This window comes from Phyllostomus hastatus, unplaced genomic scaffold (genome assembly GCF_019186645.2).
Source record: "Phyllostomus hastatus isolate PE091 unplaced genomic scaffold, TTU_PhHast_1.1 phas_contig_495, whole genome shotgun sequence".
Taxonomy (NCBI): domain Eukaryota; kingdom Metazoa; phylum Chordata; class Mammalia; order Chiroptera; family Phyllostomidae; genus Phyllostomus; species Phyllostomus hastatus.
The window spans coordinates 8234950-8255236 of NW_025333895.1; the positions used below are offsets into that span (position 1 = coordinate 8234950).

Genomic DNA, 20287 nt, shown 5'->3' on the forward strand with positions numbered 1-20287 from the left:
TCAGAGCCCCAGGCGGGTGCCTGGAGAGTTTCAGCCCTTCTGATGTGGCCACTCTGCTAAGCTAACATTTGCCTTGCAGAAATTGAGCTCCCAGCCTATTTCAACACAGCGTTGGAGAGCGCCAGGCAGAACTCAGCCCTGGCCCTTGATCTACTTCTTCCTGGGGACCCTGTGCTCTGCAGTCTCTCCGCCCCAACAAACCACCCCACAGAGAGAGGTGTCAGTGTCAGCCTTCCTTCTGAAAGGGAAATGTAGGGGCAAAGGCACCGACCTTCCCAGGCTCAGAGAAGGCTCCTCTTCTGAGTTCAGGTAGCCTGAGAGCCGAATCCCCGATTTGCCCGTCTGGTGCTCCGCAGAGCCCAGGGGTTGGCCCCACTGGGATCTAACCTGGAGCAACCACAAGCTGCAGAAACCAGCACACCCTGGGCACATGCAAGGCCCTGGCCAGGTTGGGGGTCAGGCAGGGTGAGCATGTGGACAGTTTGGGGACTGGAAGGGGGCACTGTTGATGCATCTGCTGGGACAACAGGCGTGACCTGGAACTGTCTGGGCAAACTGGGGTGTAGGGTGACTGCGATGGTGAAACCCCCGGACCTGTGCCTAGGAGGCGTGCTGCCTTGAGAGCCATTGCTGCTATTGATCAGGCTTCCTCCCTGCTGCCTACAATGTCCACTCCTTAGTAGAAATGTCACCACTTCCCTGAAGCCCACCTAGGTTGGCTAGAATCAGCTCTAAAGTTAGCTGAATCAGGGGGCAAAGTTGTAGCTCCTCATGCAAAGTCCCATGGTGGAGTTACTGTCACAGTCCCCAGAGCACACAGGGAGGGCCCAGGGTGGCACACTTCCCAGGACAATGGGCGGAGGCTGCGCCAGAGAACCTGGCTGTCCTTCCAGCCTTCCATGATTATGACAGACAGCCCCTCCCATTGGTCTGTCCATCCAAGGAGATGCCACTGAGCACCTGATGGGCAGGGGAGGGGTCGGTTGCAGGAGTGCCATCAGTCTCATCCATCAGCTCATCGACACATTTCGGTTACATGCTGAAGTGATAACATGTATTTTGGATATACTGAGTTGAAATGTAGCTAATAGAAAGTTAAAAGTTCCATAGTGGCTGGCATTGTATTTCCACGGGATGGTGGAGGCCTGGGAGCGCAGTGGGGGACGGGGTCAGGGACCCCCTCTCGCCCCCCCTCCCCCACAGCCTGGGGCTTGTACCTCTCAGTTGCAGAGCTGTTTTCCTCCTGACCACCAGCCAGCCCAGTTGTCCTGGAAGGAGCCCGTAAGGGGGTGGGAGGCCGTACGCTTCCATCTCCCACCTCAGCCCTTCACCCCACCCCCACCCCACACACAGCAGCTGCATGAAACGTGGTTTGTCAGTGTCTGCAGGACAGGCCTGCTCTTCCGGGCACTCCCTCAGACACCAGCATGCACCCTCAGTCCTGGGCCCTGGGGCTGGGGCGTGGGAGGGGGGCCCGGACGACTTGGTGGCCTGGAGAGAGGAAGGGGCAGCCTCCACGAGTGGGCACAGAGGGCCGGAGCTGCAGGAGAGCCACGTGGTGGCCCCTTAGCTGTGGCTCGGTCCCCGGAGACCTTCTTCCTGAAACTGCACATAGACACTTGTGTGCCGGGCACTGCTGGGGACCAGACTGTGGCCAGGGGACAGGCAGCCCCGGGCTCTACCCTTGGGGAGCAGAGACACTGGGCAGCGGTGAATGCCCATGTGTGGGCAAGGGGCTCCTGGCAAGGCCTGGGTCCTGCCCACTGGGGGTGTGGGACAGGGTTTGGTGGCGGAAGAGAAGGAGCATCCGTGGCCTGAGCAAACAGAAGCCCCTGTGAGGGCAGAAACCAGGAACGCGGGCCACGGCATGGCAGCGGCTGGTGGGTTCGCCCTGCGGAGGCCCTGCATGGGGATTTGACTTCTGAGAGGAAGAGGAGAGTCCAGGGGCTTTCAGCCAGGACTGCTGCCATCGGCCTAGCCTCCCCCAGGCCCTCTGCAAGGCACTGGCGAGAGCCAGGACCCCAGGAATGGGGCCTCAGGGCCCCTAGGCAAGCAGCCAGGCTGCTGGGGCCAGAGTGGTGGGAGAGCTGAACCCCCGGTGACCCTCCAGGGTGGGACCCCACTCTCTTGCTGCCGGCTGCATCGGCAGCCCCCAGTCCCGCACAGCACTGGGGGCACCCGAGGGCACCGCACAGTCCCCATGGGCCCGGGCAACAGGCAGGACAGGAAGGTGGGGGTCCTGAGCAGCTTCCTGTTGGTGACTTAACCTCCAGGCATGGACTTGGAGGCTGGGGCTGGCGCTGTGGGGCCTGGGTGGGGCTGGGAGAACTGCCAAGGCCTGCAGGTAGCCAAGTGCCAGGCTGGCGGTGGCATCACCTCCTGGCAGTGACCTTGGCAAGTGCCCCCTCCCTTGTCTGAAAAATGACAGGCCGAGTGACATAGGCCCTCCGGCCCCCCCTGGTCCTCTGAGGGGAGGTGGCCCCTCAAGTGATGATAAAACTATGGATCCAGGAATCACTGAGCCCCAGCCTGAGTGGGTGAACTTGGAGGAAACACCTACCTCTCTGAGCCTCAGCTTCCTCATCTGTCCGATGGGACGGCAACCCTCCTGCAGGAGGTGGCTGTGCGTGCTGGGTGAGGTGCGGGTGGAAACCTACAGACTCACCTGTCTGGGTGGAAGGCCCCATCAAACCACCTGCTTGCCAAAGGGGCACCGGCGGGGCGCGGCCAGCAGGGGGCAGCAGAGCACCGCCTCCGAGTGGGCGTGTGGGGCCTGGAGCTGCTGTGGGGTGTTGGGGACACCCAGGCTCCTTTGGGATCTGGCCCCAGTGAGGCCAGAGGAAGGTTTTTGGCTTTTCACGTCACCTCCAGGCTTCGCCCAGTCGGGGGATCATTCATCTCCGAACCCCCCAGAGATTGGCAGGGGGAGGGGGGAGGTAGCTTCTGAGAACAATTGCTCTGCTAATGCCCCAAGCTGATGTAACAGAACCACACAAAACAGGAAGTTTCCGAGCTTGGAGCCCAGTGATTTACTGCCTCGCTGTGGGGGCTGGTAAGGGTTGGTTTTTAACCAAAAAGGATGATATTCAGCCGCTCGGCCTCACCTGCACCCATGAGGGGCCCCGGCAACTGTGAGGGCCTCAGCCAGGTGTGGCCGGGAGGGTGGCGGTCTACATTGGCACCCGCCCTTCCGCTTTTCCCACGAGGGGATGGTGGGTGGGGGACAGGTCACTCATGGGGGTTCGCAGTGTCCCAGGGCGTGGCCTGGACACCGAAGGGGCGAGGGCTACGGCACCAGGCGCGGGTCTGCCTTGAGCCGGGGACGTCTCACCGCAACATTCGGCGGAATGTCCTGGAAGATAAAGCTTCCTAGGAACCGTCGCGGACCTGCAGACCGTCACAGGCGCGTAATGAACACTGGTAATCTTATTGGTGATCCCACGCCGTGGGGTCCCAGAAGTGGCCACGAGTCCAGGGTCTCATGAAAATGCGGGAATTCTGACTCCGGGGTGTAAGTAATGCTTTGTTGGCACAGACAGCCGTCTCTGCGTCCGGGGTGCCGTCCTGTGCTGGGGTGGTGACAGCAGGCACCGGGCGGGCAGCTGCCTGGCCTGCGTGAGCCCACACAGGAGCGCGACGCTGGCATTCGGGCACAGCAATGGCGGTGTCATTGCCGAGGCCTCCCGGCGCCAAGAGCTTAGCGTGGGGCTCCCCCGCCAGCCCGGGGGCCGGCTCGGACCAGCTCCCGCTGTACCCCCGGGGACACCGACGCTCAGAGACACCAAGCCACCCACCTGCTGTGGTCCTGTGGCTCCAGACACGAAACCACAGCAACGGGACAGGCTGGTGTGTGGCCCTCGTGTGGCTCCCCTGCCAGTGAGGGGGGTCGGTGTGGGAGCGCCCCACACGCTTGCTCTCTGAGAGACCCATGGTGCCGGCCATCATCTGAAAGAAGCTCTGCAGGAAAGGGTCTTCAGACCCAGGGCCCCCAACCCGTCAGCCTCCTGTACATCAAACACCCCTCGGGACACCGAGCACCCAGGCCTAGTTCGCCCCAGGATGAAGCCGACTACTGTGCATGTTTCTGGTTGAAGTGCTTTTCCGGAGTAGCTCCGGGCGCGCCAAGGCCCCTGCCGTGGGCTCTCCCACAGGGCGTCCCTTCCAGCAGGGCTCCTGCCTGTGCGTTCTGGATTGCAAGGCCCACCGGTGACATGTTCTCTGCAGTGACAGGCGGAAGCAGGATGTAGATGGGCCGTGCCACTGGCCGCCTCTCCCGCCGACGGCCTCCGGAAGCGAGGCTTCTCTGACGACGGGAACAGTGGGTTGCCGGCACCCGCTGACTCCACGGAGACACTGCCCACCCTTCGTGCAGGGCGGCCGCGTCCGGGGCTCTCTCTGGGCCATCTGGTCCACCCCGCCCGCCGTGGTGGCCACGGGCCCCCCCCGTGGCAGTGGAGAGCCTGAACCGCAGCCACCCGAACTGCGGGGCGCCGTGAGCCTGGACCCACGCCGGGCCTTGAGGACGTGGCACCAAAAAGGGCACAAACGGCCCCAGGGACTGCGCGTCGGCTCCGCCTTCCGAGGGTGCTGCTTCGCGCACGGCGACCGTTTCTCACACAGGTTCGAACTGGCGGGTCCGCGTGCGTGTGAACTTCTTCCCGTAAGTGCTGGACATGCACTTTTTCTTCCTCGTGGTTTTCTTAGTAACGCTTTCTGTTCCCTGGCTTACTCCGTTGTAAGAACACAGCCTAGCTGCCCTGGCTGGTGTGGCTCAGGGGACTGAGCGCCGGCCAGTGAACCCAGAGGCCGCAGGTTCGACTCCCAGTCAGGGTGCGTGGGAGTCAATCCATGCGCTCCTCTTGGTTGCTTCTCTTTTTTTTAAAGATTTTATTTATTTATTTTTAGAGAGAGAGAGAGAGAGAGAGAGAGAAACATCCATGTGCGGTTGCTGGGGGCCGTGGCCTGCAACCCAGGCATGTGCCCTGACTGGGAATCGAACCTGCGACACTTTGGTTTGCAGCCCGCGCTCAATCCACTGAGCTACGCCAGGCAGGGCTCTGTTGCTTCTTAAAAGCAACCTGGGTTGTGGGCCAGGTCCCCAGTAGGGGACGCTTGAGAGGCAACCGAGAGATGCACGATGTTTCTCTCCCTCTCTTTCTCCCTTCCTTCCCTTTTCTCTAAAAAGTAAACACATAAAATCTTTAAAAACAGAATACAGTATATCACACATATAATGTGCAAAATATGCATTGATTGACTTTTCATGTTATCGGTAAAGCTTCCGGCCAATGGCGGGCTATTAGGAGTTCAGGTCTGGGGGGAGTCAGAAGTTACACTCAGAGGTTTTTTTTATTATTTTATTTATTTATTTTTAGAGAGAGGGGAAGGGTGGGAGAAAGAGAGGGAGAGAAACATCAGTGTGTGCTTGCCTCTCACACGGCCCCCACTGGGGACCTGGCCCACAACCCAGGCGTGTGCCCTGACTGGGAATCGAACTGGCGACCCTTTGATTCGTTCGCAGCCTGTGCTCAATCCACTGAGCCACACCAGCCAGAGCTACACTCAGAGTTTTGACTCTCGGAGGGCTGGCACCTCTGACCTCCTTCAGCTGTTCAAGGATGAACGATGATATATGTATTGGGTTCACTGAGATGTCGTATTAAAATAAACTTCACCTGTTTCTTCTTACTCTTTTAATGGGGCGACCGAAATATTGCATTTTCAATCGCTGATGGGGCCTGCATCGTACTTCAGCTGGGGGTGCCCCTGAGTCGTCCCGGAGGCGCTGAGGAAGGCGCCCCGTCACACGAGCAGCGGTGGGGGCGGGGGAGGAAGCCTCGGGGGCGGGTGGCCGCGGCCGTGGTGGCGACGCCCTGCGCCCTGAGTGTTGAAAGCACGGGGCTCCGGGTCCCTGGGACGCAGCCAGGTCGGACGCCTGTGCCCTCGTGCCGCTGCTCCCCGGGGGGGTGCGGCCCCTCGAGACGTGCATTCCGCCCCCCAGAGGCGTGACCCCGGACCCTGTAATAGTCTGCTAGGGCCCTCGTCACAAAGCACCACAGACTAGGTGGCTTAATGGAAACGTTTTCTCACGTCCTGGAGGCTGGACGCCTGAGCCGCAGGGTCAGGGTGTGGGCAGGGTCAGTCCCTCCTGCGGCCTCTCTCCTGGGCGTGTAGCCGGGCCGTCTGCTCCCTGGGTCCTCGTGTCCTCCTCATAAGGTCCCCCAAGTGACTGGGTTAGGACCCTCCCGGGGGACCCCTTTTACCTTCCTCGCCTCTGTAAGGCCCACCTCCAAACACAGCCAGATTCTGAGGTCCTGGGAGCTAGAACCTCCACGGGTGACGGCCGAGTGAGGGGGCTTGGCCGAGCTCAGCCCTGACGGAGAGGCCGCGTCCTCCCTGGGAGGTGCGTGGGGGAGGGAGGCAGGGGTCCTTCCCAGGGTGGGGGCTGGTGGAGGGGGCCGACCCAGGGCCATACCTCAGGAACTAGAATGAGGTGCAGAGAGGCGTCGGCAGCCCGAGCGGGTTGGGCCCCCAGTGGGACAAATGGGTGGGTGTCAGGCCCCCTTTCGGGCTGTCGTGGGCATGTCTGGGGCCCAGGGAATCTGCACCAGGGCTCCAGCGCCTGGGGGGCCGTGGGGATCGAGTCCCCGAAGAAGAAACTGGAGGGCCAGGCGCCGCTCACCCCTGCGGCCGGCTGGGGCCTGCCAGGAGACGGGCGGGGCCGGGGTCCAGTGTGCCAGCGTGGACATGACATTGAGACTCAAGGGGACGTATCTCCTCCCGGGGGGGGGGTGCCCAGTGACTTTGGGGAGCAGAGAGGTCCTCAAGACCAGCGGGGCCCCCGAGGCCCATCCTGCTGCCTCTGCGGGAACCCCCCACCCCGAATGTATTTCTCAGGAGGTCAGACGAAGCTGCTAGTTCTTCCCCTTGGAAGTCGATGGGGGGAGGTGACGTTCGCAGAACGTGGGGCTGGACTCCCACGGACGGACGCCACAGCCGTCAGCGGGGTCGCCTTCGTCGTGCTCAGCTCCTTCGCGCGGCTGGGAGACGCTCCCGGCCAGGGGCTCGTCTGCAGAGGGGCAGGGCTGGGCAGGGGTGTGCAGGGTGGGCGGTGAAGGGGTGTGTGACGAGGAGCTGGCCCACCGGATGAGCGCGGCGGTGGCGGCGGCGGTGAAGCCCCCAGATCTGGGGTCGGTGGGCCGGAGGCCCAGGGAAGCGGATGCCTCCCCACCGGCCCGGAGGCGCGAGAAGCTGATCTGGGGCCCAGCCCCGGCGGCCTGGCTGTGGGAGCTCGCTCTCCCTCTGCCGCTCGGCTCTGTTTAGAGCTTCACCCAACTGCACAAGGCCCACCCCCCTTGGGGGGCGGGGGAGGGGGTCTGCCTGGCTCAGTCCACCTGTTCAAACGTGAACCTATCCAGAGCCACTCGGTTTGGTCAGGTGGCCTGGCCCAGGGGACACCAAGTCAGCCATCCCTGAACGGCCACGCCCACTTCTGCTCACCCTCCACGGGTGGGTGGGCGGGCGCTGGGGCTGGTCCCCCCTCTGGGCCGATGTGACCGGTTCTGCTGGCACCGCGGGTGCACAGGGGCTCGGGTCCGGTCTCGCTTCCTCTGGGTGCGTGTCTGGGGGTGGAACTTTGGGGCCCTGAGCGTGCTCTGGGCAGCATGCGGGCTGAGCCTGTCCCTCTGAACGGCGGGCCACGCGCCCACATGCTTTTCCGGAACCCTGCGCAGCCCAGTTGGGGCTGGAGGAAGCACGCGGACGCGGGGAGGGCATCTTGGGCTCACTCTGTGCTCTGGTGGCCGGGGGGCAGGGGGCGGCACACTTTGCAGGAGGGGACAGCAGACCCTGTTAGTCTTGTTCGAATCCCACCTGCCTGGGGCCGGGCCAGGTGGAGGGGAAGACAGGGAGGCCCAGGGGGGTGCCTGGCCAGGGTCCATCGGTCTCTCTGTGGCTCTCCAGCCAGAAAAGGTGGAGGGACTCCGGGGTCTGTCCCTTCTTCCCTCCCCGCCCTCCGCCCTCCCCCACAAGCAAGGGAGGCAATGCCGTGGCCGGCCGAGTTCAGCAAAGACCTGGATGGCATCCGTATTGTTTTTTATTGCAAATTAGTTAACAAAAAAGGATGAAAAAAAATACATCATTTTTATTACCTACAGTTTTTCACGTAGTTAACTTTTACAAAAGGTTTCTTTTTTTTTTTTCTTCTGTAAACTACACTCTATCTTATACACACAGTAAAAATCGACATCCTGGGACGTGTCTGTCACACCCACAAGGGGAGATACGACGTCGCCCCCGGCAAGGCCGGAGGAGCTGCCGAGGTGGGGACGCCCACCCCGGGCACGCGGGCAGGCCCTTCCCGGGTTCACTTAGGAGCTGCGGCGGCGGCGGCAGCGGGCCCCGAGGCCTGGGTTGCGAGTGGGACCGGTGGTGACACCCCCCATCAACATCACCCCCAACAGACGTGTTCATTCAGATTTTTTAAACAAAATCCACCTTTAAAAACGTATTTACAGACAGTGCCACAGGCTTATACTTGATATTGCAAGAATCTGCTCCTCCCCCGGGCACGCAACCCCCCCCCACACCGGGAGGGGTTCCCCACGAGCAGGCCCGCGGGGTCCCCAAGGCCACCACCTCAGCTGTGCCACCCCCGGCCCCCCAGGCCCCGGGACTAACGGCCTCTGCACTCCAAGGCCAGACACAGCCATGATTTTCCATGATTCTCGCTCGGTGAGTCCACAGAAACGGGCCCATGAGCCGGCCGGGGCCCTCGGCAGCCAGTCCACCTGCCGCCGAACCTGCAGGGCACGCCGAGGCGTCCGCCAGGGCAGGGCGGCCCAGGCAGCGCCGCGCCCCCGAGGAGGGGGGCGTTCCTCTCCGCGGGACGAGGTGGGTCCCCACACGGCCGCACTCCACTTCTCCCGCTGCACGCCACGGGCCGGGGCCGAGGAGCCCCTGGGAGGAAAGAGACCCGGCAGAGCCGACGGACGCCGACCTAACACCGAGCCCGAAACAAAGATTCACGATCCGCACCCCGACGCACACCGTCAGCGGCCCCGCCCGACGCACCCCAGGGTGTGATCCGCACCCTTTCTGCTTCCGACTTCGGGTGCGAGTCTGTCCACGTGCCCAGGGCACGCCTGGAGGCTCTGCTCCCCTCCCCCTCGGGGCTGGGGGGCCCAGGGGTCCCGGAGAAACCGCAGCCGCCCCGGCACCCGGGAGAGCTTCTCGGACAATGCGGGCTCCGGCCTCCCTTCTCTGACATTATTTCTTTTTTGGATTTTGAAAAATGAAAAAAAAAAAGAAAGAAAGAAATCAATAAATAAATGGTACTTACAAATCATGAATCTTTGTTCATATTTCTTTTTTTAACAAATACGTAACAATTTCTATCCTAAGTAGAAAAATCATGGCTGAGAACTAACTTGCTTCCTTGAAACAGAGAGAAGCTTCCATCCGGAGCCAGAGAAAACAGCACATATAAATAAAAAGGCAGTGTTTCCACGTGAAATCAAAGTACATAAATAAATACAAAAAAATTTTCAAATCCACGCCATCTCATTTTGTATAAAAACATGTTTCTTAAGAAAAAAAAGCTCCTTTGGTGGGCCCGGCGTCCGCGGCGCGGCCGGGCGGTTGTCCCCAGCAGGGCTCGGGGCGGGGGTGGTGGGGTGGGCGGGCGGCCAGGTCCCGCGGCCGCCAGCTCACTTGAAGGCCTCGGGGATGTGGGCAGTCTGGGACTGCATGCTTGTGGGCGGGCTGGAGATGCCCTCGGACCAGTCGGAGATGTTGGAGTGCGGGGACGAGCTGGACCACTGGTCGGGGGACTCGGGGGACGGGGTGAGGAAGGGGTGCTCGGGCACCTGCAGCTGGTGGCTGGGGGTGTTGTCCACCGGCGAGGAGGAGCAGCTGTGCTGCGAGGGCGGCGTCAGGAACTGGGCGGTGGTCATGGGCGGGACCAGGGAGGAGGGCAGGGAGGTGGGCAGGACCTGGCCGTCCTGCGGCAGGATGGTGTGCGCCGCCAGGCCGCCGGGGCCCAGCGGCTGCACGTCTGCCTGGCTCGGCTCCCCGCCCAGGAAGCTGCGGCCCAGGTAGCCACTGGCAGCCGAGCTCACGCCGAGGTGCTGCTGGGGCGGCAGCGGCAGGTTCTGCTGCTGCTGCTGCTGCTGCTGCTGCTGCTGCTGGATGCTTGGCTGCTGCTGCACCTGCTGCGTCTGCACCAGGTGAGGCTGGGTGGCCAGCCGTGTGTTGGGCAGGGCCTGGTAGCTCAGCATCTGGGACAGGGCAGTGGCCGAGAGGCCGCCGTGCAGCGGGCCCATCATGCCATGCTGGAGGGCGGGGGCCTGCGTGCTCAGCCCGCCCGGTGCCACGGCCCCTCGCAGAGGGTTGTACTGGTTGGGCACCAGGCCGTTCTGCAGCCGGGACAGCCACTCGCACTGGCCGTTCAAGCCCGCGGTCGCACCCATGGTGAAATTGATGGCCCCACTGCCACCGCCGGTCCCCAGGACTGTGCCGGTGCTGGAGGCCACGGGCAGGTGGGAGAGGCGTGGCGGCCCCGCCTCAAAGGCCAGCCGGCCACCCCCGCCCAGCGCCGCCATCTCGGGCTTGGCTGCCACGTTCAGGTGGCCGAGGCCCAGGTGGGCGTCGGGCATGCCGGGCAGGTGGCTGAGGGGCACGGACGGAGAGTGCTGGAACGGGGAGGGCAGGAGGGGCGGCGAGGCCACGTCCGACAGGTAGCCGTGGGGCGACTCCAGCGAGTCCACGGGCGACAGCACGCTCGCGCTGTCCAGCAGGCAGGCCTTGCCGTCCTGCGACTTCTTCCTCCGCGCCTTGAGGTCCCTGGCCTCCTTGCCGCCCCCGGCCGGGCCCTTGCTGCTGGGCTTGCGGGCCTTCTTGCCCTGCACGGCCGACTTGAGGTTGCCCAGGTAGCCGTTGGGCGAACACAGCGGGGGCGACAGGGTGGGCGCGCCGCCCAGGGGGGCGCCGTGCAGCTGGGGGCTGCGCACCAGGCTGTACTCGTCCAGCAGCCGCACGATGTCGTGGTGCATGCGCTCCTGCGCGATGTCGCGGGGCAGGCGGTCCATGTGGTCCGTGATGTCCCGGTTGGCGAAGTGGTCCAGCAGCACCTTGGCGGTCTCGTAGCTGCCCTCCCGGGCGGCCAGGAACAGAGGCGTCTCCTCCTGCGGATGTGAGCGCGGGGCCGGGTGGGTTACCCCACGGGCCCCATCGCCACGGGGACCAGCAGTTTGACCCCCCCTGCACCCACGGCCAAAGCTCCTCTGACCTGACCCCAGCATCCCCGTTACGTGACCCCACCGAGTCTCCTTAAAAACAAAAGCTTTAAATACATCTCCCGACGCCCGTTCAGGGGCGGTGTCTGGGGTCCTACAGGCTGCACCAGGACGCTCTGCCCTCGCGGGAGTCGCGGGCGCCACGGGGGATCTACCAGACCGTGGCCTCTCTTCCCCCAAAGCCACATAGACGCAAATGGGACAGCAACTTTGGGAGCTTGGGGACCCCTGAAACAGTGTGGGTGTGGGCACCGGGGTGGGGCCCCTCATCCTGACGGCCCCCAAGTTGCCCTGACACCCCAGCTCCTTCCCTGGGCCTGGGTCTTCCTGTCCACAGTGGACGTGCCACGTGCCCCCACCAGGCCCTGGCAATGGCTGAATGGCTGTAGTACCCCCACCAGGGCCTCCAGAGCTGTGTCCAACAGTGCCCCCTAATGCCCAATGCTGCTGCGTGCCCTTGCCCAGGAGGAAAGGAGACCCCAGGTGAAAAGCAATGGGTGTCAGCGGAGCCAAGGAGCGAGGGGGTGCCCTAAGGACCCCGATGCAGGTTCAAGAAACCAGGGGGTCAGAGTGGCTGCAGGGGACACCACAGCCCTGGTGGGTGAGAAGGGGCGGGCTCACGAGCAGCTAGGCGACCACTCACAGTGCATCTTGGGCCACACGGTGAGTGCCCTGAGCCCCCAAAACCCTCCAGCGTTCTGGCTCAACCCACACCCCCTGGGTCGCCCCGCCCTGCCCGGTGACAGCCGAGGACAGAAAGGAAGGCCCAGGCCATTGCCGACACGAGGGCCCCTGTCTCCCGCCGCGTGGCAGCCCTGCACCGGGGAGGGGACCCGTAAGCAGGGGTCGGGTGAAGGGGGCACTGACGACACACAGGCCAAGCTGCGGGGTCCGCACCGGCCCTTGCGCCCTGTTCTCGGCGGCACTCCCCGGCCGGGACACCGGCCCAGCCCACCTTGTTGTTCTGCATGTCCTTGTTGGCCCCGTTCTTCAGGAGCACGAGGGCGGCCTCCACGTTGTTCACGGCGGCGGCCCAGTGCAGGGCGGACTTGCCTGTGGGGGAGGCGGGGGGTCAGTCGGGCGGGGGCGGGGGCGGGGCGGGGGCCGTGCCCCACAGGCGCAGCCGCAGCCCAGCTTACCCAGGTCGTCCACGGTGTTGACGTCGGCGTGAGCGTTGATGAGGTCTTCCAGCATGCCCTCCACGGCCAGGCGGGCGGCCAGGATCAGCGGGGTCGTGCCGTCGTGCATGCGGGCGTCCAGGTCCGTGGCTCGGTTCCGGATCAGAATCTGGGTGACGGGGGCAGGTCTCAGTCTCGGCCAAGTGGGACCCAAGGCCCTCCCAGGGTCTGAGTGGCCCCGGCAAGGCTGGACGGCCATGGGGTGAGAGAGCAGGGAGGGCAGGACTCTGCTAGCTGCTGCTGGGGACGCCAGGCCAGAGAGCAAGCTGTGCTGCCCGCATTCCAGCCTTCTGGTGACGACTTGTGGCCCCAGCTCCAGAGACCACAGCAACACAGCTGCTGCCCAGCCTGGGTCACAGGCCAGGATGATGACTGCTTTGCTGGTGAGCGAAAAAACTTTGGCACCAAGCAGTACGCAGGACTGGCCTTGTTCCTGCAAAGCACCTGTGGGAATGTGTCTCTATGTGCCAGAAAGGCTGCCACTGCTCCTGCAGCTGGAGCCTGCCTCCTGGGGCTCATTTACATTGTCCTCTCTCAGCTAATTCAAATCCTCAATTTCTGATATCCACAGGAAGATGTGCTAAAAATTATGAAATCAAAAACTCTGGTAATTCCCCCTAGGGTCTGCCCTATCTCACCTGCCCACCTGTGCAGGGCAGGGCTATCCAGAGCCCAGGGCCTTATGGCAGGTGGAACAGCAAGCAGCTTACAGAAGAAGCCTCTGCCAGGACGTTCCCCAGAGACCCGGGCATCCAGATCCCCAAATCCACCTCTGCCCTGGGCTCCCCAGCAAGGCCATGTCCCAGGTTTGCAGGCAGCAAGCTGCAGCCTGTAAGCCCTCCACAGGCTACGCCTCTGGCCCCAGCTGGGGGGGCAGGGCGAGGCATCAGGGCCACCACAATGGGAGGTGGGAGGGGAGCCTGTCTCAGGTAGGGGTGAGGAGGCCCCGCCCCCAGCAGGTCCCTAGAATCGCCTGCTCTGGCCATCTCCAGCCTGGCTTCCCCGTGGGGACGACGCAGGGGGATAGCACCCTCCCACCCTCATGCCTCGCGTGGGACAAAAACATGGCTGTCCTGTCGGGGTTACGCTTGGGGTCCATGCGCACAGAAGACTGCCCAGGCCAGCATGTAGGCGCGGCGGGGGCCGGTGCCCACCTGGAAGACACCCTGGGCGTCGGCGGACACGGCCGCGTGCAGCGGGGTGCGCCCCATGTTGTCCTGGATGTTGGCGTCGGCGCTGGCCTCCAGCAGGCGCTTGGCCGCATCAGAGCGCGAGTAGCGGGCGGCCAGGTGCAGGGCGGTCTCGCCGGTGCGGTCTGTCTGGTTGTGCAGGCTGGCGCCCTGGTAGATGAAGTCCGAGATGACCGCCGGCGCGTCCTCCTCCTCCTCGCTGTTGCCCGTCTCCAGGCCCCCTCCGCTGCAGGAGGCGATCATGAGCGGCGTGAACCCGTCTGCAGGGAGCACAGGGGTGGACGCAGAGTCAGGACGGCCCCGGCCTGGCGGACAGCCTGGGAGGACACCGGGCCCAGCCCAGCCCGGGGTGGCCCTGCCCGCTGGGCCTAAGGGGCCACCAAAACCAACCCGAGCTTCTGGCCCGTGGACCCTTGGGCAACGAAGACCTGCAGCTCTGCTCGAGACCCGTGAGGTCGTCCCTGACACCCCCCCCACCCCCCCGGAAAGAAGACGACGTAAAAATGCAGTCGGAAAACCAGCACCGTGGATGCCTCCAAGGGACCGTCTGGAAGAGGAAATCAATCGGTAGGGCAGAGCGGCCGGGGGGAAGCCCGGCGGGGCTGCGTGCTCCCCCCCTCCCCCACCCCCACGCAGCAGCTCTTGGAGTATCGACCCCGGGGGCTCCGGGGAAGGGGGCGGGAGAGCTGCCCGAGGAGGGCGGCCCCGGCCGGGGAGCCCCGGGGGCCGCCGCATGCTCACCGGGCCCGCGGACGTTGACGTCCATGCAGTCTGCGTCGGCCTCACCCTGCGGCGGCGTGGGAGCCATGGCGGGCACGCGCAGGTCGGCCGCGTCCAGGTGTTGCTGGGTCCACTGCCGGTGGTCGGTCTGGTCATCCAGGTCAGGGAGGACCACCGGCTCCTCAAACTGAGGGGGGGGGCAAGCAGAGAGCCACGCCGTGTCACCTCGGGAGAGCAGGGAGTGGGGGGGATGGCGGGGGGCTGGGGGGATGCCCAGGGACCCTCTGGGGCCCTCGACTCACCCGGAACTTCTTGGTCTCCAGGTCCTCGTCGCCCCACTCGTTCTGATTGTCGTCCATGAGGGCGCCGTCTGAGGAATTCTTTAGGGGCCTGGGGTCGGGGAGGGGGAGCCGGGCTCAGTGGGGTGCCCCGGGGATGCCCCGAGGGCCCTGAGGGCGCCCCCGCCCTCCTCCAGCCCCCAGGAAGCAGTGGCCGCGCCCACTCACTTGAGGCCCACGGAGTCCTCGCCGAGGGGCTCCCGCCGCTTCTTCTTGCTGGCCTCCGACACCTTGAAGCCCTCGGGGAACCAGAGCTGGCCATGCTGCCGCCGGCGCCGGCGGGACAGGAGCACCCCGCAGCCCACGAAGAAGAGCAGGACGAAGGCAGCCACGGCCACGTACATGAAGTGCAGCGGCGGGGGCGGGGGCGGCTCCACTGTCTCACCTGCGGGCACGGGGCCGGCGGCGGGCGCCAGGGCGTCAGGCGGCCGCCACGCGGCAGGCCGGCGGCCGGGGGGCAGCGGACTGGCTGTGCAGCCGGGCGCCTCAGCCTCAGCCTCGCTCTCCCATCCCGCCCCCCAAAACAAGGTCATCTCCACGCGATTCATCAGAATTGCAAACTATCGCTAAATTCTCTCCTGCACCAGCCGAGTATCTGGAGGCGGCTTTTACTTTTCTCCCCTTTAAGGAGGAGGATTAGCCAACTTGAGATCGCTGCACTCACACTGAGCTGTTAAGACAAAGGATTTACGGGGATTTTCGAGATACAAACTTCAACTCTTCACATGACACCGATCAATTCTTCCCCTCTCTCTCTCTCTTTCTCCTTTTTAGAAAGCTGTAATCATTTTGAAATAATACCCAACAAAGAAAAATCGGGGGGAAGGAGCGGGGAGAGAGAAAAGCTCCCACTTTCTGGCGGATGTGCTTGTCCCCCGGGCCAGCCCCACCGGCAGCTGTCACGGCGGCAGGCAGGCAGGCAGGGTGTGCCAGGCAGAGAATTCCAGAAAAGCGCTCCCCAAACGCGGGATGGCACGGCACACACCCGTGGGTGGCAAGTGACAGGAAGAGCAAGCACGTTTTGTTGTTGTTGGGGGGGAATCGGGACTCGGGCGTGACGGGGCAGAGCCGCCGGCCACTCACTCTGCACGGCCTCGATCTTGTAGGGGATGTTGAGGCTGCCCAGGGAGGCGAGCGCGCCCAGGAAGGCGGCCACGTCGGTGGCGCTCTGGAAGCACTGCGAGGAGGCCTGCACGCACTGCCGGTTGTCGATCTCCAGGTAGACGATGGACCTGGGGGCGTGTGGGCGGGGCTCGGCCACAGGCTTCCTCCCCGCCCCCGCCCCACCTCCGAAGGGGTTCCCCGGGAGACAGGTGCTCTCAGAACTCAAGGGGACAGGCAGGGGGCAGCAGGGAGCCAGGTGGGGACAGGCACAACAAGCCTGGAGGGGGACGGCACCCCTCACAGACACCCACCCCTCCAAGGGCCCGCCCACCCCAGCTCTGCCACCCTGTGGTTCCCTTAGGAGCCAGAAGCACGCATTTCCGCGTCTCGGAGGTGCTGAGACCTCAAGCCCCGCCTCTCCAAGGGGCGGAGCCCAGGCCCTGGGGCATGGGCCTTGGGGCCAAGAGCCCTGGGTGGGAATGCGGCTTCCGCCCCTGGCTCACGGCAGGCCCTAACATCCTGGGTCCTGTCAGAACCTCGGTCTCTTTCACCGTCAGGCAGGGGGAGCTCTGCTCTTGAGGCAGCCCTGAGAGCCACACGGGGCTCGGCCCCTGGGTCGCTGCTCACTCACCCGCGGATGTCCATCGGGTCCAGCTCCCTGCGCCAGCGCCCACCCCCGCCGCCAGGGAGCAGCGAGGCCTTGACCTGGCCAAACAGGTCGCCGGGCGTGGTCCAGCCGTCCAGGGAGCGCTTGATGGGGTGCTTGTGCAGCTCCTCCTCGCGGCCGTAGTACGGGAAGATCATCTGCTGGCCGTCCGCGTCGCGCTTGAAGACCACGTTGGTGTGCAGCAGGCGGCTGAGCTCCCGCAGGAAGCGGATCGAGTCGTTGCGCAGCTGGTCGGGCGGCATGAGCACCACCACCACCAGGGTGCCGGCCGCCAGCCGCTCCGGCACGTGCTCGGCGCAGTCCAGCCCGTCCCACTCGCACTCCGCGCTGTTGCAGCCTTGGTCACAGTGTCCATCTCTGAAGTGGTCCTTGCAGTACTGGTCGTACAGGGGGCTGCGGGCGCAGGGCACCGTCAGATCGGTGTCCGGCCAGGGCCCGCCCCTCTCCGCTGTCCGTCTACCCCGCCCCTCCGCTCCGTTGCCCCGCCCCACCGCACTCACTCCTTTGCCTCGCCACGCCCGCTCGGCCCTCCGCCCCACCCCTCCACCCCGCCCCGCCCCACCCGCTCCTCCACCCCGCCTCTCTGTCCCTTTGCCCCGCCCCCACACCACCCGCCCCTCCGCCCCGCCCGCTCGGCCCTACGCCCCACCCCTCCGCTCCGTTGCTCCGCCCCACCGCACTCCTTTGCCCCGCGATGCCCGCTCCTCCGCCCCGTCCCTCTGTTCCTTTGCCCCGCCCCACCCCGCCCCTGTTCTTTTGCCCCGCCCCACCGCCCCGCCCCTCCGCTGCTCCGCCCCCACCGCACTCCTTTGCCCCGCCCCCGCCCCGCCCCTCCGCTTGGCCTCCCCACCCGCTTACTTGCACTGGCCCTCTGTGTGCTGGCAGTCGAAGCCGTCGAAGAGGCAGCCGGCCGAGTTGCACTGGCTGTCGCAGCGGCCGTTGCCGAAGTACTTCCAGCACTCGAGCGACTGCGTGCAGTTCTGCCACGGGTCGTTGAAGTTGAGGGAGCAGTCGCCGCCGTCCCAGCCGCACGCGTGGTTGTTGCACTGCAGGCTGCAGACCTTGTTGCCGGCCTCCGCGCGGCACTTGGGCAGCTCGCAGGCCTCCTCGATGGGCGGCGGGGTGATGTCCAGCCCCACGCCGCCCCGGAAGCTGTAATCCAGGATGTGGCACAGCAGCCCGTTGAACTTGGCGGGGCACAGGCAGCGGTAGTACGGGCTCTCGGACGTGGGCTCGCAGGTGCCCTGGTTGTAGCAGGGGTTGGGGCCCACGCAGGGGCTGCTGGCCGGGAACTGGCACTCGGGGCCCACGAAGGGGCCCAGGCACAGGCAGGTGGGGCTGCGCGGACCGGAGATGCAGGTGCCGCCGTTCAGGCAGCGCAGGCTGCCGCAGGTGCGCGCGTCATTCTCGCAGGTGGCGCCCTCGAAGCCCTGCGGGGGCGGGTGGTGGGGGCGGGAAGCCCAGGGGACTCAGAACGGGCCGGTTCCCAGACCACAGGGACCCGCACAAGCCCCCACCCGGCAGAGGGGGCAGAGGGGCCGGCAGCCTCTACCCGGGCGGCCAGCCCTTTGAAGCCTCATCCTCGGAACGGACAAAGCTCCCGGCGGGCAGGGAGGGAGGGAGGGTGGGCGGAGCACAGGGTGTTCTCGGGGCACCGACAGATTCCACACGGTACTGTGACATTGGACACATCAGGGTATGCGTTGCCAGAACCCAGAGATCGCCGGGAGCGGCCCTGACACACTGGGGAACACTGTGGACCTGACTTAGCAACAATGTGTCGACGTCGGCACGTCAATAGCAACACCATCGATAGGAACAAAAGGCCGCAGGGAGGCAAGGTGCTAACGGGAAGCTGGGAATGGGGCAGGGCGGGGAGATGCGGCAACTCTGCTTCCTGCGCTGGCTTTCCTGAAAGGGCTCTGAAAACCACGTTTGCGGACACAAAGACAGCCTCCGGGGGCGCGGGGACGGGGCTGGCCTGTGTGTGTGCAGGGCCAGGCCGGCTGTGTCCAGGGGGTCCAGCTGCCGCCCCCCACCCAGGGAGCCCTTCCAGCCCCGCCCCGCAGCAGCACCTACCGCCGGGCACCTGCAGATGAACCCCAGGGCGGTGTTGGCGGCCACGGCGCAGGTGCCGCCGTTCTTGCAGGGCTTCCCTTTGCAGCCGTTGATGACCGACTCGCAGCGGCGCCCTGGGGACCCGGGTGGGCGTGAGGCTCGCTGGGCTGGGCCCCGGGCCGCGCCCCCCCCCCACCCCATCCCCCGCCCCACCAGGCTCGCCGCACCCACCCGTGTGGCCGGGGCGACACTCGCAGTGGAAGTCGTTGACACGCTGCACGCAGTTCTGGGTGCCGCGGGCGTCGCAGGGGTTGGAGAGACATTCGTTGACATCGCCCTCGCAGCGTTCGCCCACGAAGCCGGGCAGGCAGGTGCAGCTGTAGCCGCCCACCTGGTCCACACAGGTGCCGTTGTTGAAGCACTTGGGGCCTCGGGAGACGGGGTCGATGGGGGGGTTGCAGTCGTCCATGTTGATCTCGCAGTGCACCCCTGCAGGGGCCCGGGAGTGTCAGGGACCCGTGCTGGCCGGACGCTGGCCCCTGCTCCCCCCTCCCCGAGGCGCCCCTGGACCGGCAGTGAGGACAGGGACCACACGGACACTTAGGAGACACAGGAGACTAGCATGCGCTGGCCGCTATAGGCCAGGGGCCTGGCCAGGTTTCCGCCATTAGCCCTGCGCCCGCCTGTTGCCCTCACGAGGTTCTGGCCGGGTCCGGGACACCTCTGGCCGGTCACGGGGTGCCCGACTGCCCACCTGCTCCTGGAGGATCACAGCCCTGGGTGTGGTGGCCCTTACCCTGCGTGCCCCGGGGACAGGAACACTTGTACATGTCGGTGAGGTCAATGCAGGTGCCCCCGTTCTGGCACGGCTGGGACAGGCACTCGTTGGTCTCCTCGGAGCAGTTCACCCCGTGGTAGCCGGCCGCGCACTGTGCGGGGAGACGGGCAAGGGGCGGGGCTGCGGCTCAGGCCACAGACGAAGCATCGTCTGCCACGCCCGTGCTGACGGCGGCACACGAGCTGTCCTCTCGCCTAGTGAAGCCTGGGGTTCCCCACCCCTGGCTGACCCAGACGGAGACCCTTGCTCAGCCAACCCTGGGAAGGGCTGTAGTAAGCTACGAGTCACTGCTCAGAGCAGGGGCCAGACGCTAATGCCTAGGATACATATGAGGGGGGTCTTGGGGGTCTTGGGGTAGGTGTCAGATAAACCCAAATGGAAGACCCTACAAGAGGAAAAACCCTGTCCAATTTCTTAGTGTATTCTTCCAGGCTACCCCACAAGACACCTCCTCCAGGTAGCCTTCCCTGATTACTCTGGCTCTCCCTTAACGCGACCGAAATGGGTCCACATCTTCCGGGCTTAGTCTTTCCCACCGTGCCACCTCCTAGCCCAGCGCCCAGCATTCAGTGACACGGCAGACCCACATGCCCTCCCCCGGGACAGCCCCCCACCTCGCAGGAGTAGCCACCAGGGTAGTCGGTGCAGGTGGCCCCGTTCTGGCAGGGGCTCGGCGAGCACTCGTCCACCTGGTCCTCGCAGTAGCTGCCGGTGTAGCCCGGCTGGCAGCGGCAGTGGTGCGTGTTGCCGGCGTCCATGCACAGCCCCCCGTTCCGGCACAGGTGGGTCACGTTGGTGTCTGCAGGGGGACACGGCAGCGGGGAGCGTGAGACCCCTGGGGCCCCCTCCCGGGGGACAGCCACCAGGGAACCCTGGGCCGGGGAGGGTTGCGCTGGTTAC

The 20287-nt window shown here is 65.1% G+C and overlaps 1 protein-coding gene across 1 annotated transcript in view; it reads right to left on the bottom strand.

The window, feature by feature from the left end:
* Positions 1-8077: 8077 nt before the first annotated feature.
* NOTCH1 (notch receptor 1) overlaps positions 8078-20287 on the bottom strand; it is a 41151-nt gene continuing 28941 nt past the window's right edge. The window contains exons 21-34 of the mRNA XM_045845953.1: positions 20002-20186; positions 19346-19478; positions 18781-19038; positions 18571-18683; positions 17350-17921; positions 16456-16884; positions 15804-15952; positions 14889-15105; positions 14685-14772; positions 14404-14569; positions 13627-13922; positions 12434-12581; positions 12250-12347; positions 8078-11183 (exon numbers count right to left, since the gene is read on the bottom strand). Coding sequence (XP_045701909.1) covers positions 9708-11183; positions 12250-12347; positions 12434-12581; positions 13627-13922; positions 14404-14569; positions 14685-14772; positions 14889-15105; positions 15804-15952; positions 16456-16884; positions 17350-17921; positions 18571-18683; positions 18781-19038; positions 19346-19478; positions 20002-20186 — 4328 coding nt within the window. The 3' untranslated portion in view covers positions 8078-9707. The remainder of the gene's footprint in view (positions 11184-12249; positions 12348-12433; positions 12582-13626; positions 13923-14403; positions 14570-14684; positions 14773-14888; positions 15106-15803; positions 15953-16455; positions 16885-17349; positions 17922-18570; positions 18684-18780; positions 19039-19345; positions 19479-20001; positions 20187-20287) is intronic.